The 15657-nt window shown below is 42.0% G+C and overlaps 1 protein-coding gene across 1 annotated transcript; it reads left to right on the top strand.

The window, feature by feature from the left end:
* The first annotated feature begins 946 nt into the window (after positions 1-946).
* ino80c (INO80 complex subunit C) lies at positions 947-1986 on the top strand. The gene is made up of 5 exons (XM_072460443.1): positions 947-1205; positions 1289-1390; positions 1459-1570; positions 1654-1721; positions 1801-1986. Exons 1-5 carry the CDS (start codon positions 1029-1031, stop codon positions 1930-1932), a joined length of 591 nt encoding a protein of 196 aa, XP_072316544.1. The 5' UTR covers positions 947-1028; the 3' UTR covers positions 1933-1986.
* Positions 1987-15657: the final 13671 nt, after the last annotated feature.

The following is a 15657-nucleotide window of genomic DNA, read 5'->3' as shown; positions in this document are numbered from 1 at the left end:
ACTTCTTTCAATTAACATTGAGACGTGTGTATGGTTTAATTGTGTGTATAACTCCAATGCCATCACTTGGATTGGCATACCAATCAGTGGGCATGAATTATATAATGGGGTGGCACACAACTGAAAATTGTGACCTGAGGATCAAAACTTTGTAGATGTGACTGATGTATATAAATATGCGGGATCTGGGACGAAGGGGGGTTCTGATCATGTAATGTACCAGAGAGAGAGAAACACCTGATTAAATCACCTTAACATTGAGACAAAGCAAATCGCCTCCTTGCCTTATTTTTGCTGCATCTGAAATGGCCAAATAGAATGAATGTGAGGAACAATTTTACCCAAGTCAAAGTCTTCTTGCACAAGTCGAGCAGAAGTTACAACAAATGATTCATAACATTGAATCTCATTTTGCAGTGTCCACAGTCTTAGTTCCCGGCTTAGTTTGGTTGACTAGTTTGAAGCCAAAGACACAAAATAAATATGAATAATGAAAATAAACGATTTGGAAGATTTTGAAATGGCAATACAAATACAGTGTGGTGAGACAAAGCAAGTAGTTAGGCTACTGATTGTATTAACTGCTGATTACAATATTTGGCTAGATCTTCTCTGTTTAGGGTTATAATTGTTTTACTTTTGATAAATAAATACATATAAATTAATAGGTTAAATTAAATTGAATTAATTGTATTACTTAAGTAGTGAAAACATCATGTTAATTTAGTGATTTTAAAAAAAATTACCATTTATGATACACATAAGCAATACAAATTTTCGACATTCATATTTCTAAAAATATTGTAAATGAAATAGGAGTGATGCAAAAATGAAAATAATAACAGATACGATATAGTAAATATACAAACATCTAGTATTGTAATAAAAATGAGATTAATTTCAATTCGACCATAATAACCTTAGTATTACGTAGGCGGAAGTATTGCTGGTTCACTTCCGGTTTAGAGTGAATTGTTTACATTCCCGATAGAGCACAAGTCATACTTTTCTGATTGTTTGACCTCATTATGGCTTCACAGGCCACGATAACAATCAAAGGACCATCTGCGGCTGCGAGTGTTTCAGCTCCGCGACCGAAGAAACGTCCCGCATCTGCGACTGTGACCGGAGCGCAACAAAACAACAGCAGCAGCAGCAAAAAGAAGAAAACTGCTCCGATCACAGCATCAGCAGCACAGGCTCAGGTAAAAGACTCCATCTAAACCGCAGGCATATCACAAAGTCTACAGACATGTAAGATGTTGTTTTTATTGCGTATGTTTACAAGGTAACAGCAGTGGAGGCAGTACCTGATGGGTTTTTAGATACTTCTGCTTCCCTGACAGAGTCCACAGCAAAGCCCCCTCCATTTAAAGACCCTGCATTTATGGTGAGCTCACCTAAAACCAAATCATTTTTAACTATACAGTTTTATAATCATCTGACTATATCTTGCAGCACTCGGGCATTGGTGGTGCAGCAGCAGGCAAAAAGAATCGGACGTGGAAGAATCTTAAACAGATTTTGGCTTTGGAGAAGACACTGCCCTGGAAGCTCAATGACCCCAACTGTGAGTGGGCCTCTTACATGGATGTGCTTCAGTAATTATATGTTGCCTAATAAAAAGTATAATATAAATCATTCTGGTAATAGATTACAATATAGATGCCCCTCCCTCCCTAAAACCAGCAAAGAAATACTCTGACATCTCAGGACTCCCTGTGAGTAAAACATGCATCCTTCTATGAATGAATTACTTGTAAGTACACTTATGTTACTTACTATTTTGTTATTTTTCAGGCGAACTACACAGACCCGCAGACAAAGTTGCGGTTTACCTCATCAGAGGAGTTCTCTTACATTCGCCTGCTGCCGTCAGATGTTGTGACCGGTTACCTCACGCTCAGAAAGGCCACCTGCATTGTACCTTAAGAGCTCAGCAAGACACAGACTTTAAAGACTTTAAAGACAAGAATTATTATTACAGTGTAATATTTGTGGAAATGAACAATCTTCCCCATTATTTTGAATTGAAAGGCCAAAAGGCCAAAGCCATTTTTTTCTCTCATACAAATAACCAAATGTATTCTTTCTTGTGCATTAATTTATAATAAAAACTAGTGTGAAACTTCTCCTGGACCAGTATAGTTGGCTTGTATTGAAACAACTGTCATTTCATTGTAACAATGGTTAAATGGCAAACATAATGTCTTATATTCGGATAGATATTTAGTCCATCAACAATTTTGGAGAAAAAATATACCCGTCTTTTTACTGCTTTAAAAAAGATCTCGTTAAATGGACCCTGATCCCATACTTAAGTGTAAGTCAAAGGATTTAAACAATAAAAATGAATGTTTTGCCCAGATTTCTCTATCTGTTCCTGACTCTTCCAGTTTCCATCCCCAACCATCTGTTTGATGAGTGGAAAAACAATCAAGATTTATATGGCAAGGCAAGAAACCTTGAAAACCTTGTATCCAGTTCAAAACTCTACAATTATCGAAATAAATAGAAGGTTGAGGTTTAAATCACTTTATTTCAGCTCAAATCAGGACGTTGCTGTACTGGTGTGATCCAGAATATGAAGCTCAAGTGAAAAAATAGTGAGAATAATGTGCTGGGGGTTCATGTGCATGTATGATGACAAACGGTTGGGCCATTTGGAGGAGCTGGAGAATCCTTGGGTAAAATCTGTGTTTACAACCTGGAAAGAACTAATCAAATATTATTTGACAATAGTCATAACAGAAACAAACATGGTACAATCTTAAATTGGTTGGCTCCTGGTCATTTTTTTCCACCTAACAGCACAGATTTAAGGGTTTTCACCAGTTTGTAAAAGGAAATCACATGAGAAACAGGACTTAGTTATTATCATAAATAAATTCAACTATGCAACAACCACTGTAACCCTCTGACTGAAATATTTATGAAAGCTTATAAATCAGAACTTTCAATCGTGAACAATATCTTGAATTATATACATTTTGACAGCCGCTCTACCAACTACATTAAAAATAAATGGGCGCGAGAGGGTAATTTTATTGTGACATACAAACAGTTCTCATTATTCACAAGGAGATTGTACCTGTTGGAGAAACTGTGGCAGCCAGGAGGCAAACCACCATCGTGTGTTCTGGGACTGTCCTGTTGCTCAGAAATATTGGACGGAGATCAATAAAGTGCTACAGACATAATCATCCCGCTCAATTTCATAACTATGTATTTGGGCCTCAAAACTTGGACACCATTAATGGATATCTTTGGAATATATTCCCGGAAGGAGGGGAAAATGCCATCACAATAAAATGGATGACACAAACTTAGCCGACGATCAAGGACTGGACCAACATTATCACAGGGGAAAAACACATTTGGACTTTAATCTGAAAATTGACACATTTTACAGACCCTTGACTAAATGGGATGTTTATTTTGGACTTGGCTTCATTTTCATGTATTTTTTGTTCTCTCTGATTCTGTTTCATGTGTTTTTTGTTAATTGTTGAAAGATTAAAAAAGATAATAATAACAATAGTTAACTGATTGTCTGAGAGTGACTGGACAGTTTAATCTGCCTTAACTGCTTTAACTTCCTGTTGGCATATTCGAGATCCTACACATGTTGAGTTTTTTGCTAGTGCCATGCTGCTTCCTCTTTTTACTCAATGCACAGAACTTGGCTTTAGTTGAGCAAGAATGACTTTAGTCGGCAACAGTGCAAATTATGTCGGAGATTAGATGATAACTGATTTACTGAGCTGGTGTTATTTACATTTTATTGGACAACCTGGCACTTTAGATGTTTTGTTTGTTGTCACTCATCTGACCATCATTCCTATCCATATCTAGATAATTAATGATTGTTAGATATACTTTTTGCACATAAAGTCTGCCATGAAAATACCTTAAAGAGAGTGTATATAGCCTACACTGGTTAAATAAAAATAGCCACAATACTAACTGAACCTGGGTTGTCAGAGCTTTGACCTGCAGGTAGGAATAGGAATTGGAACTTGCCACCCAAAGTGAGGAACTCATTCTGTTTTCTGAAAATCATCTTGAGAACCAACACATTAAATCGACATTAAATTAAAGCAATATTTGAATTTTACCTCCTAATTGGGGACACAATGATACATGCCCTCTTTAACATAGCCTCATACATTCAGCTCTGGATATGGGTTAAACGTACCTGATGGATTGTCTTGATTAAAATACATTGCCAGGGTAATTTACAACATGCCCAACCCAATTGTTCTGACCATAAGCATCATTACCCTCACAAATTCAAATCCATCTTGAACAGGTTTTCATTTGCCTTGAGAGGCGTTGGGCAGACCTGTGATCAGTCTCATTTACACCCTGAGCTCTGGACACGGCAAAGCTGATGAAGGCACTATAGTTCATCTGGAGAGGCAGAGCAGCGTTTCCGATCTTGCTGTGGCATCAACCTCACCATCTTGATTAATGAGCAGTGCCATGGCGTTCCGCTGCCCAAGCACCAGACCCAATAAAGCAATCGAGGCTCAGTGTGCACCATAGACAAAAATGACGAATTATATAAGGTAAATGTAGAGAAAGTACAATTACTATAGAAAAAAATATAAAGAAAAATGACACGCTCATAGTAATTCTTTTTTATTTGACTTTTTGAAGTCTGTAGAATCAAGCATATTTATGTCACAATTCATCTGGCTGTGAGTCATTTGGGTGGAAATGACACTCTTTTTACCTCAATTGTGTTTGGGTTATTTCCACTCTGTAGTAACATCATGATGCCACTTGAGAGCACTATAGTAATGTGAGTAAGTCAAGTCTTGAGTTCACTCACCCCATTCCACTCCATCCATGCAACTTCACATCCATTTTCATGTAACTAAACCTTTTTGTAGATATTTGATTCAATATGCTGTATTATGTCACATAAATTAAACTGCAACATTCAGGGAGTTAAGGGAATTTTCTTGTGCATGTTGTAAATTAAAACAAGACTCTTTTTTTGTCAGGAAAAGCAGCACCAAGCAGGTGGATTTGGATGTATTCAGTGTATTGAAATGTTTATGTTCAATGCAGAAAGTGTAATAGTATATCAGTGCTCATCACAAAACCGACTGTTTTACTGTGAGGCTTGTCTTCCAGTGCATTTGTGTCATACACTATTTGTCTGGATCATACTTTTTCCCCCTACTCCACAGTCAATAAACACTAAGCATTTCTCTCCTTTCTGTCTCCTTGGGTTTTCCGTAGAATCATATTTCACTGGAGATGGGTAGAGTGGAGCTATAGTTTATGATTCTTCCAGACCCATCATTTATCCAATTTGTGGAGCAATTTAGAACGGAAACAAATCTTAACTTTTCCACCGAGCTGCTGAGAGCCTGTGGATGCACTGCAGAAATCATGCTACAGTGCTGATCCGACAGGCCCTGCATTTTTTTAAAACTCCATGGCAAAATTTCATGAGTAGTGACTTCACATGTCCAGTCAAAGTGATGGACTGCGCTCCCAGCTGTGGTGTGCTGATCGATAGAGCGGCTGCAGCCCGCTGAGCCAGCAGGGAAACTTTCATATTTATGCTTTTGACCTATTCACACAGGACGAAGAGTGCAGTCATTTACTCCTTCAGGAACACAAAACACACTGACTCCACTGTTGCGCACTACGTTATTGTGCCCAACATATTGCAGTGAAGGACAATAAAAACACTGCTGAGAAAATGATTGTCTCCAGTCCTTAGATAACCTCCATGGAGCAGATTAAGCCCATCTTTCCCTGAGAAGAAGAGAATTAATAATAAAAAGGATCTACACAGTTTGTCTTAATAGTTATTGTCATAAGGTGCCATATAAGTACGTAAGTAAGTAAGTGAGTAAGTAAGTAAGTAAGTAGTTAGTAAGTAAGTAAGTAAGTAAGTAAGTAAGTAAGTAAGTAAGTAAATAAGTAAGTAAGTACATTTTATTTGTATTGCACCTTTCACAGACAGAAGTCACAAAGTGCTTCACAAAAACACAGAATAAAACAATAAAAACACAAATAATTTACAGTGATACACAGTCAAATCAGTCCCTAAAGCAACTGTAAATTAAAAGGCTTGACTGAATAAAAAGGTTAACTAAATAACTAAACATAAATAAACAAAAACAAACAATGAACATAGAAAACTAAGTGGCTCCCAGGACCTCCATGTAAAATGTAAGTGAGAAATAGCAATATTTCCTTGATGCGATGTAAATACACCTCTCCCTATTTACTTTACCTATTGAAAATGACTACGTATGTGCTTTGGATGGTTATGTAGGTTTCTGAGAATGTTTAGTCCGGCATCTTTGTGGCCCTTATATGCCTTGAATCAACCTAATTGCTCGTCATTTACCTTTGTCTTGCCTTGTCCTTTTGTGCCCCCCTCTCTGCATCCTCAGTGCGTGTCTGCAGAGGTCAAACAGCCGCGTGTCATCTGATAGCAAATCAACTCATTCAGATATCATTACACCGAGCTAAATCCCTGTTAATCCCACTGAAGATTCAATCAGTGTGTCTTAGCGGGTCAGTCCACTCCTGCCCACGATCTACTCCGGCGGGCGAACAGGGGCGCAGCGGAGGGACAGGTAATTTGACTTCTTGATAGACGGTGATTGTCCTTCAGCGAGCCATATACTTACCATTAGTTTTCCATCATGCTCTCCCTGTCCTGTCCGCTAATTCTTTTTGACCCGTTTGTGTTTCGTGGCAGCGTCCATCAATTTATGTCGAGACGAGCTATTAACAATAAACAGCTGTACTTGATTTTTACGGTCTTATTTTTACTGTAGCGGACACATGTCACACCTAATTATTCTCAGAGAGTTATAAGTGCTTTTCACAACTTTCCAAAGCAATATATCGACAACTAGCATTCTAACAATCGCTTCATGGTTGTCAGACAGTGAAATGTTATAATCAGATGCAGACAGTTTAGTTTTGTCTTTATTTGTCTGAGATCATGTGTAAATTCATGAATCATTAATTAGTCAAACAAACAGCAACTGCTTGACAGTTTCACTTGTGTTATTGTTTTTGTATCTGAATATAACAGAAATTAGCAATCTATGTCTGCATTTGTGCCAGTCGTTTATTTGTGATTTTCTTAAGCAGAAGTGAGTGGATCCATTGTTCCAGTATCAAGTCCTGATACATGTAGAAGAGGGGATAAAAGGGAGTGTTTATGGTGCAGTGCAGTAACCAAGCAATGGACAGATTTGTAGTTGTCATCATAATACATTTAAAAGTCTTTAAAGTGAAAAGGAAAGAACAAGCAGCACCTGTGTACCAAAAGGCCTAGTAAATAAAGGAAAGGTGTTTGAAGGAAAGCATCTTCTGTAAAAGCAGTGACGACAAATATGCCAATTGCCGTTTGAAAGCAGGAAAAGTACCGACCAACTGCTAACATATATTTTTTTCTCAGATGAGATTGCACATTGCACATTCACCTAACAGTAAACCATGCACCTTTACTTGATATATCTGGTTTCCTGACAAAAATCTCAATGTCACTGTCCATTTTCAAAGAAAGTCGGCAAAAACACGTCCAATATGATCCACTCCTCACGATGTACCATCCACAGACCCAATCCTTCCATCTCGGCCCTCTGTCCTCGCTGCCTGTTGCTCAGATTGGGCCCATCCATCGTGGTTCCTCCCGCCCCCTCGTCCTCCTGCTGCAGTCAGGTGCATAAAGCATCATTGGACAGAGAGGTAATAGTGGGGATGTGACCCTGCAACCCTCTCTAGGACAGATGGATCCAATCTCAGCAGCTCTATCCATCCCATACCCACCTACAGCCAACATGCCCAGTGATAGCCTCCATCTATCCACCGCGGCTGCCACTGATGCGCTCCTATACTTAAAAGCTATTACATGTCAAGGCTAGATTTGTGCACTTTGGGGAGCCGCTGTGTATCTTTAACTCCGGTATTATATTACAGCCGCCAATGCAGCCCAGAAGTCACTTTACTTTACAAATTGTGAGCTTGAAAAGGCAATGATTTTGTAAATGTTCCTTGCAAGTGTGTAATCATTTTTGGCTATATAGCTTTGGCGGCAAAATCATATATTATTGATTTTTGGGAACTACAAGTGGAATGTTAAATAAAATGAAGCCAATGAACTGATGGTGCCAGAACAAAGCATATATACGTTGAAAGGCGCTCAGTATAAGACTGACTGAATGCACAAAAAGTCCAGTGTAACATACTTGCTCACAGTGTCACAATATCATATCTTTTACTTTGGTTTTACTGATTGGGTGCAAAGGCCTCAGGTGTCATTCCTACACAGGAGTTTGGATGTTCTAGCTGTGTCTGTTGTGGCTTCCTTTAGGTCCAGTTTTCCTGTTCAACTTTGTATTCTCTTATTTTATATTTTATGCCCCAAAGATGTTTTAGGGCTTGCAGCTGTAGAGTCAAATGGAGAGAAATTGACGGGCAAAAAGTCATGGCAAGGTAAACGGTCACATTTATATAGTGCTTTTCTACCTTCAAGGCCCTCGAACGCGTTACATCAAGGAACCACTCACCCATTCAATTACACACATTCATAAACTGGTGTGTGCAGACACTGGAGTAAGGTGGGTTAAGTGTCTTGCCTAAGGACACCACATCAGTATTCACCTGTGGAAGCTGTGATCAAACAGACCACTCACCAACAATGTTTATGTCAGATGCAGGATTCAAAGCATCAAACAATTGGGTTAAAGTACAAGCACTTTACCAACTAAGCACATCTGCACATGTGCAATGTTTAAGCCACTACACCAGGGTTGTTGAACACTGGAGTCACATGCGGTTCTCGGCCAATCAGACCGCGGCTCTTTGCCTCATATCAGATTTGATGAACGTGTCCCTGAAACATGAAGCTCTCTCTTTCTCTCTGTGTGTGTCTTGTAAGCAGCACCACAGTCCATCTTTTGTTCAGACACTTTGGGTGTTTTAAAAAGCGTTTTGAACTTACAGTGATAATATACAAACTGGAGCTTATTTTGTGCAAATCTGTCTCATAATCACAGAGAAAAAGTCAAAAACGTAACGTGCAATAATAAGAAGCACAATGCAGCTCATTTCAACGTGGAAATCTTCATTTCAGACACTGTCGTGACAAGAGTTTGTGCAGCAGAAGTCAGTAGCTGTAGGGTGTGCCAACAAAAAGTCTTAAAACAAAGGATTTATTTTCTGTAACATCCAGAAAGACCCTGTTTTTCGGCAGAAATGGATTAGTGTGGTCAGGAGGGACCAGTGGAAATCACTCCAGACTGAGCGCTGAGCTGTTTGTTTCAGGTAGTTAGCAGCTGGCTAATGCTAGTTTACATATTATGGCTCGGCCATGTTAATAGACGTTAGCCTGCGTGCAGACCGTAACAAGCCTAATTTCAAACTGTCAAACTGTTAAATTCTAGGATCAGACTGTCACTCACATGCACACAAAGTCTGTGCTCTTGAAAGCTTAGAGAGCTTGTCCGGTGCAGAGGCTTGTGGATGATGAAGCTTAGATGCAAATGTCTGCAAAGGTTTGCTGTGGTAACTTGTGGCTGCTTTTGGGTGTCAGTGACTCGCCGCAGAAGATGAGGATCAAAGCCCATAACCTCTGTCTTCTTCAAGGATTAACCCTTTTCATATTCAGTTTTATGTGCTGTTTTCATGACTATCTAACAGTGGAGAAGGAACAACATTTCCATGGAGACAAGCAGATGGAGACCCTTCTCCAAGCAATACGCACTAAATTCCTCGAAGATATTTTTTTTGGTATGTGCATATATATACAATAGACAATATACAATAAAAAAGGATATCCAGAGTTTAATAGTACAATGTACAAATAAGTACAATGATTTTGGAGGTGATTGTTATAATGGTATACCTAATAAGTCCATATGATATCGCTTCAAATCATAAAAGGCTGTTATTTTCTGTGTCAGCCAAAGTAAAAGCAGTGTTTTTTAATGCTATAAGAAAGAGCATTGAAAAAGTATTATTGCTCAGACTTTATGAGCTCAAGCGTCTTCAATAACAACTCTCCTCTTTCTCTTACAGTTACAGCATGTCTCCCAGCCATATCCATACGCTGCAGAGGGAGAGGTAATTTCATTGACTTTAAAAGCAAAACATCACTTACGGGCTCAGTGCGTGTTTACAGCTCCAGTCCGCTTCATTCTGCGCACACCGCCCTTAGAGGACGATACAGAACCTTTCGACAACAGCAGATAGACGCTGGCCTATTGCTCTCCATCATTTACCTTTTAATCACAGGTGGCTGCAAGCACTTTCCCCCTGTATAAGAGAGGCAAAAAACAGAGCCCAAAACAAAGAGAGCTGCAGCGTTAGTGTTTTGGTGCGAATGTGCGGTTAAATGAAGCGTGAAATGAAGAGTCAGAGACGCTAGGACGCTGCTTCCCCGGGGATCCTCTACAGCGGACTGACACCAACCAGGCCAGGATAGATCAGGACAGCCAGGACCCCACCTGCAATCAGACTGCCTCAGCGCCTCTGTCCTGAGCAGAGAGAGGGCGAGGGGAGACTGCAGCAGGGAGAGCCAGTACTTCTGCATGCAATGAGCTCATCACTGAACTAAAAAGGTTCTGTTCACAACATAATCTATGCAGCACACTACAGTCAAAGGTTTGGAGACATTTTCAATGACCCAGTCTTTGTAGTGGCCTTTCTTGCCGCCAGAAGTATGCTCCAAAGGTGTGTCCATGGCAGGAGTTTTGAGGCCCAAGTACATGTAGTTCTGAATTAAAGTGCGATGCCAATGTTGAAAACAATCCGCAGTGCGTTATCAATCTCATTCCAGTCTTTCTGAACAGTATGTCCTTCACAAAACACAAATGTTGGGCAGCCACACTTTTCTATTCTATTTTCATTGTGGATTCTCACTGAAGGTATTGAAACCATGAATAAACACATATGTACTAAACAAAAACAAAAAAGTTGACTCGACGTGGCGAGGAGCCAGCTAAGGTGGCTCGGGCATCTGTTCTGGAGCCTCCACGCCGCCTCCCTGGCGAGGTGTTCCCACCGGGAGGAGGCCCCTGTGAAGACCCAGGACATGCTGGAGGGACTGCTTCTCTCTGTGGCCTGGGAACGGAACCATTCGAGATCTCCCCAGAGGAGCTGGAGGAAGTGTCTGGAATGTGGGAAGTCGGTACTGCACGATGGATAATCAAAAAAGAGTCAGATAACGCAAAACAATTAAATTTATTCTTAATAACTACCCTTTGCTCTAATCACTGCTTTGTGTGCTGTATTTGCCAATCCCTGGCAAACAGCAGAGAAGTGAGGAACATGTCATGTGACTTCATCATGAAGCTCATTGAGAAAAGGGTTTGCAGCACTTTCAAAACAAAGGGTGGCTGAGGAATCTGAAGCTAAAAATAAAACATGTATGAAACATATCTTTACTACATTATTCCATACATCTTGTTTCATAAATGCGATGTCTTCAGTATGTATCTACAATGTAAAAGGTAGTAAACATAGAGCAAAAAATAATTAACAAGAATGTTGTTGGTGTTTTCTTTAGTGTTTATCCCTGTGGAGTCTGCGAGCAACTACATATATTTAATGCCAAACTGTAGAGCATTTCAGGCAAAGCAAAACAGATAGTTACATAGTGTGTAATGAACCAAGTATGTCAGCAGCTGAAGTGCTCTGATTGGTTAAGCATTTGGTAACGTCTAAAGGAATGATGGGGAAGATAGTGAAAGGGGAATGGTCTTTGTTTAGATTTCACAATAAAACAAGGACAAGAACACATAAAACCACATATTATTTATTCATTGATAAAGATGATATTTCTATGTCTTCTCGCTCATTCATCTTGCATGTTCGAACTCTGAATTGGGAGAGAAAACTCATTCTGGTTAATTTGGTGACTCGCCTGACAACATTTCCACTCTCTGCTGCGCCATGGCAACTGGAGGAGTGGAGGAGACGGCAGAGTCCCAGAGTTTTCTTGCTCGGAGGCAGAAGTGCAAACCCTTGGGCTGCCACTGCACCACTGTGAGGACAGGACAGAACACATACACCGCACATTCAAACTTGCACAAAGAAATGCACAATTACCCGTACGTTCCTTTTGTTTTCTTTTATCCTTTTTCAAACCGATTTCCACTGACACTGTAAACTTTCATGCTTGTATTATTTACACATGACTAAATGTGCTCATGAATTTTAATTCTTTTTTTGTATTATCTTATAGCAGATTTTGTTTGTTTTTAATTTTTGACTTTTTATAGGTTGCTTTGATCATTGGCACTGATTCACCAAAACAAGTTCCCATGTTTGTGAATTCTGTTCATTGACAATGGCAATAAACCTTTTCTGATTCTGAATAAAGGCAATAATAACTTTGGATGACTTTTTATTGTGTTTTTGTATTAGTTGAGCATGATCAGCAGTTTGTTCTGTGCTTTTTGCACAAGTGGCCACATATAATTTGCATTTTACAATTTAATGAGGCTTTAAAAAAAAAGAAGCATTGAGCATAGGTGAGCGTTCAGTTCTTGAGAAAGAGACCACCACACAAGACACAAAACACAGTGTGGAACAATACAACATGGTAAAAAAGTGGGCAATATATAAGATAAGATAAGATAAGATATTCCTTTATTGTCCCACATGGGGAAATTTCATTGGTGCAACGCAGGTAGATACAGAGGTAGATACAGAAGAACAGATCACTTATAGGAAGTCTGAAAAACACTTTCAGTAGAAGATCTCCTATAAATAAATAAAAACTCCCATAGACAAATGAATAAATAAATACATAAATACCATTGCATGTGATCACGACAGTAATTGCACATGAATATGTGTCACGACAGCACATAGATTGCACATGAATTTCATAGTAATTGTACATGAATTGCACATGAATTCCAACAGCAATTGCACATATGACAGAATTGCACATGGTTAGGTCAGTATTGCGAGTGTTCAGTACTAACAGTTTTTGTTATAAAGTCTGACAGCAGCAGGAAGGAAAGACCTACGGAACCTTTCCTTCACACATCGAGGGTGGATCAGTCTCTCACTGAAGCTGCTCTCCAGAGCGGAGAGAGTGTCCTGCAGGGGGTGACACTCATGGTCCAGCATAGATGTGAATCTAGCCAGGACCCTCCTGTCCCCCACCTCCTGCACCGAGTCCAGAGCACAGCCCAGGACGGAGCTGGACTTCTTGATGACTCTGTCCAGCTTCCTCCTCTCCCTCTCTGTGATGCTGCTGCTCCAGCAGGCCACACCATACAGGAGGGCCGATGCCACCACAGAGTGGAAGAGTAGAAGGTCTTCAGGAGTGGCCCTGTCACTCCAAAAGACCTGAGTCTCCTCAGGAGGTAGAGCCGACTCTGGCTCTTCCTGTACAGTGCGTCTGTGTTATGAGTCCAGTCCAGTTTGTGGTTCAGATGAACACCCAGGTACTTGTATGAGTCCACTCTCTCAATGTCCCGTCCCTGGATGTTCACTGGTGAGGGGGCAGTGGGGTGGCGTCTGCGGAAATCCACCACCATCTCCTTGGTCTTCCCCGCGTTGATGAGGAGGTGGTTCCGCTGACACCAGTCCACAAAGTCCTGCGCCAGTCCTCTGTACTCCGCGTCATCGTCGTCCGTGATGAGTCCGATGATGGCAGAGTCGTCAGAGAACTTCTGCAGGACACAGCTATCCGTGTCATGTCTGAAGTCTGCAGTGTAAAGGGTGAAGAGAAAGGGCGCGAGGACAGTGCCCTGGGGCGCCCCCACACTGCAGGTCCGAGTGTCAGACACACAGTTCCGGGCTCTCACAAACTGGGGTCGGTCTGTGAGGTAGTCCAGGATCCACTCTGCCAGGTCATACTCCACACCAGCCGTCTCCAGCTTGTCCCTCAGGAGCAGCGGCTTAATGGTGTTGAAGGCGCTGGAAAGATCGAAGAACAGAATCCTCACAGAGCTGCCAGGTTTTTCCAGGTGAGAGAGAGAGCGGTGCAGCAGGGAGATGACGGCGTCCTCCACTCCGATGCCAGACCGATATGCAAACTGTAGCGGGTCCATGGCTGAGTTCACGGTGGAGCGGAGGTGGTCCAGGACTAGCCGCTCCAGTGTCTTCATCAGGTGGGACGTGAGAGCCACTGGCCTGAAGCTGTTGAGGTCTTTGGGGCGCGGTGTCTTAGGCACAGGTACCAGACAGGAGGTCTTCCAGACCTGTGGTACCACCCTCAGCTTCAGGCTCATGTTGAAGACATGCTCCATAACTCCACACAGTTCATCTGCGCAGGACTTAAGGAGCCTGGGGCTGATGCCATCAGGTCCTGCTGCCTTCCTCACTTTAATCCTCTTCAGCTCACTCCTCACCTGTGCTGCTGTGACAGTCAGTGGTTGGCAGGGGGACCGTGTGCTGGGGGGATGGGTGAGTCCAGGCGAAGTGGGGAGCTGATGGTCCGGGGCAGATAAGCGAAGAGGAACAGATGCAGGGCATTGTCCAGCTGTGGAAGAGGGAGCATGCAGCTGTGCAGGGGGAGGGGCGGGTGACCGATCAAACCTCAAGAAGTGAGCATTTAAATCATTCACCCTCTGTAGATCCCCCTCTGTCTGGGCAGGGGGGATTTTGAAGCCCGAGATGGTTTTCAGGCTCCTCCACACTCCCTGAATGTTCTTTTGCTGCAGCTGCTCCTCCATCCTCCTCTTGTAGCCAGCCTCAGCCTGCCTGATCTTCCTCCTCAGCTCCTTCTGCACAGTCCTCAGCTCCTCCTTGTTCCCTGACCTGAAGGCTCTCTTCTTCTCCTTCAGCAGAGCCTTCAGTTCACGGTTAATCCATGGCTTGTTGTTTGGAAAACACTGCACCGTCCGGGAGGGAACAATGTTCTCAAAACAGAAGTTGATGTAGTCCGTGATGCACTCTGTGATGGTGTTGATGTCCTCCCCATGTGGGTCATAAAGCTCAGTCCAGACAGTGGTGCTGAAGCAGTCCCTCAGAGCCTCCTCGCTCTCAGCAGACCACATCCTCACCTCACGGGACACCACAGGCTGCCTGCGCACGATGGGTTCATACACAGGCCTCAGATGTACAAGGTTGTGGTCCGAGCTGCCCAGGGGAGGGAGGGGGGAAGAAGAATAAGCCTCCTTGGTGTTGGCAAAAAACAAGTCCAATGTTCTATTCTCTCTGGTGGGGCAGGTAACATACTGGGTGTATGTTGGTAGAACAGAAGAGGGAGAAGCGTGGTTAAAGTCACCAGAGATGAGGAAGAGAGCCTGTGGATGCTGTGTTTGCAGCCTACAAGTGCAGGAGAGCAGTGCTTCACAAGCATTTTCAGCATTGGCAGACGGGGCCACATAGACTGCGATCAAAATCACATGTGAGAACTCCCGGGGCAGATAATATGATATGGCCTCATGCCAATAGCCAATAGTTCAATATCCTTGTTACATAGCTGCTCCCTCACTTTGCAGTGTTCGGGTTTGGACCAGCTCGTGTTCACATACACCGCCAGACCTCCACCTCTTTTCTTCAAGCATTCTCTCGTTCTGTCCGCCCGCAGCAGATGAAAATTGTCCAAACCTACAATAGAGTCTGGCATTTCTGCTGTTAACCAGGTCTCTGTGAAAATCAAGACGCTGCTGTCCCTATAAATCCTCTGGGACCGCATGAGGC

This window comes from Eucyclogobius newberryi, unplaced genomic scaffold, assembly GCF_026437365.1.
Source record: "Eucyclogobius newberryi isolate DKJ021-1_F unplaced genomic scaffold, fEucNew1.0.hap1 SCAF_3, whole genome shotgun sequence".
NCBI classification, from domain to species: Eukaryota; Metazoa; Chordata; class Actinopteri; order Gobiiformes; family Gobiidae; genus Eucyclogobius; species Eucyclogobius newberryi.
This window is presented reverse-complemented; position numbering and strand designations above follow the sequence as displayed.

What these genes read in the sequence shown, in the direction of transcription:
- ino80c (XM_072460443.1), top strand. Translation starts at nt 1,029, where the DNA reads ATGGCTTCACAGGCCACGATAACAATCAAAGGACCATCTGCGGCTGCG. An exon ending in GAAGCTCAATGACCCCAACT is followed by an intron (nt 1,571 to 1,653) that starts GTGAGTGGGCCT and finishes TTCTGGTAATAG; the next exon opens with ATTACAATATAGATGCCCCT. An exon ending in CTGACATCTCAGGACTCCCT is followed by an intron (nt 1,722 to 1,800) that starts GTGAGTAAAACA and finishes GTTATTTTTCAG; the next exon opens with GCGAACTACACAGACCCGCA.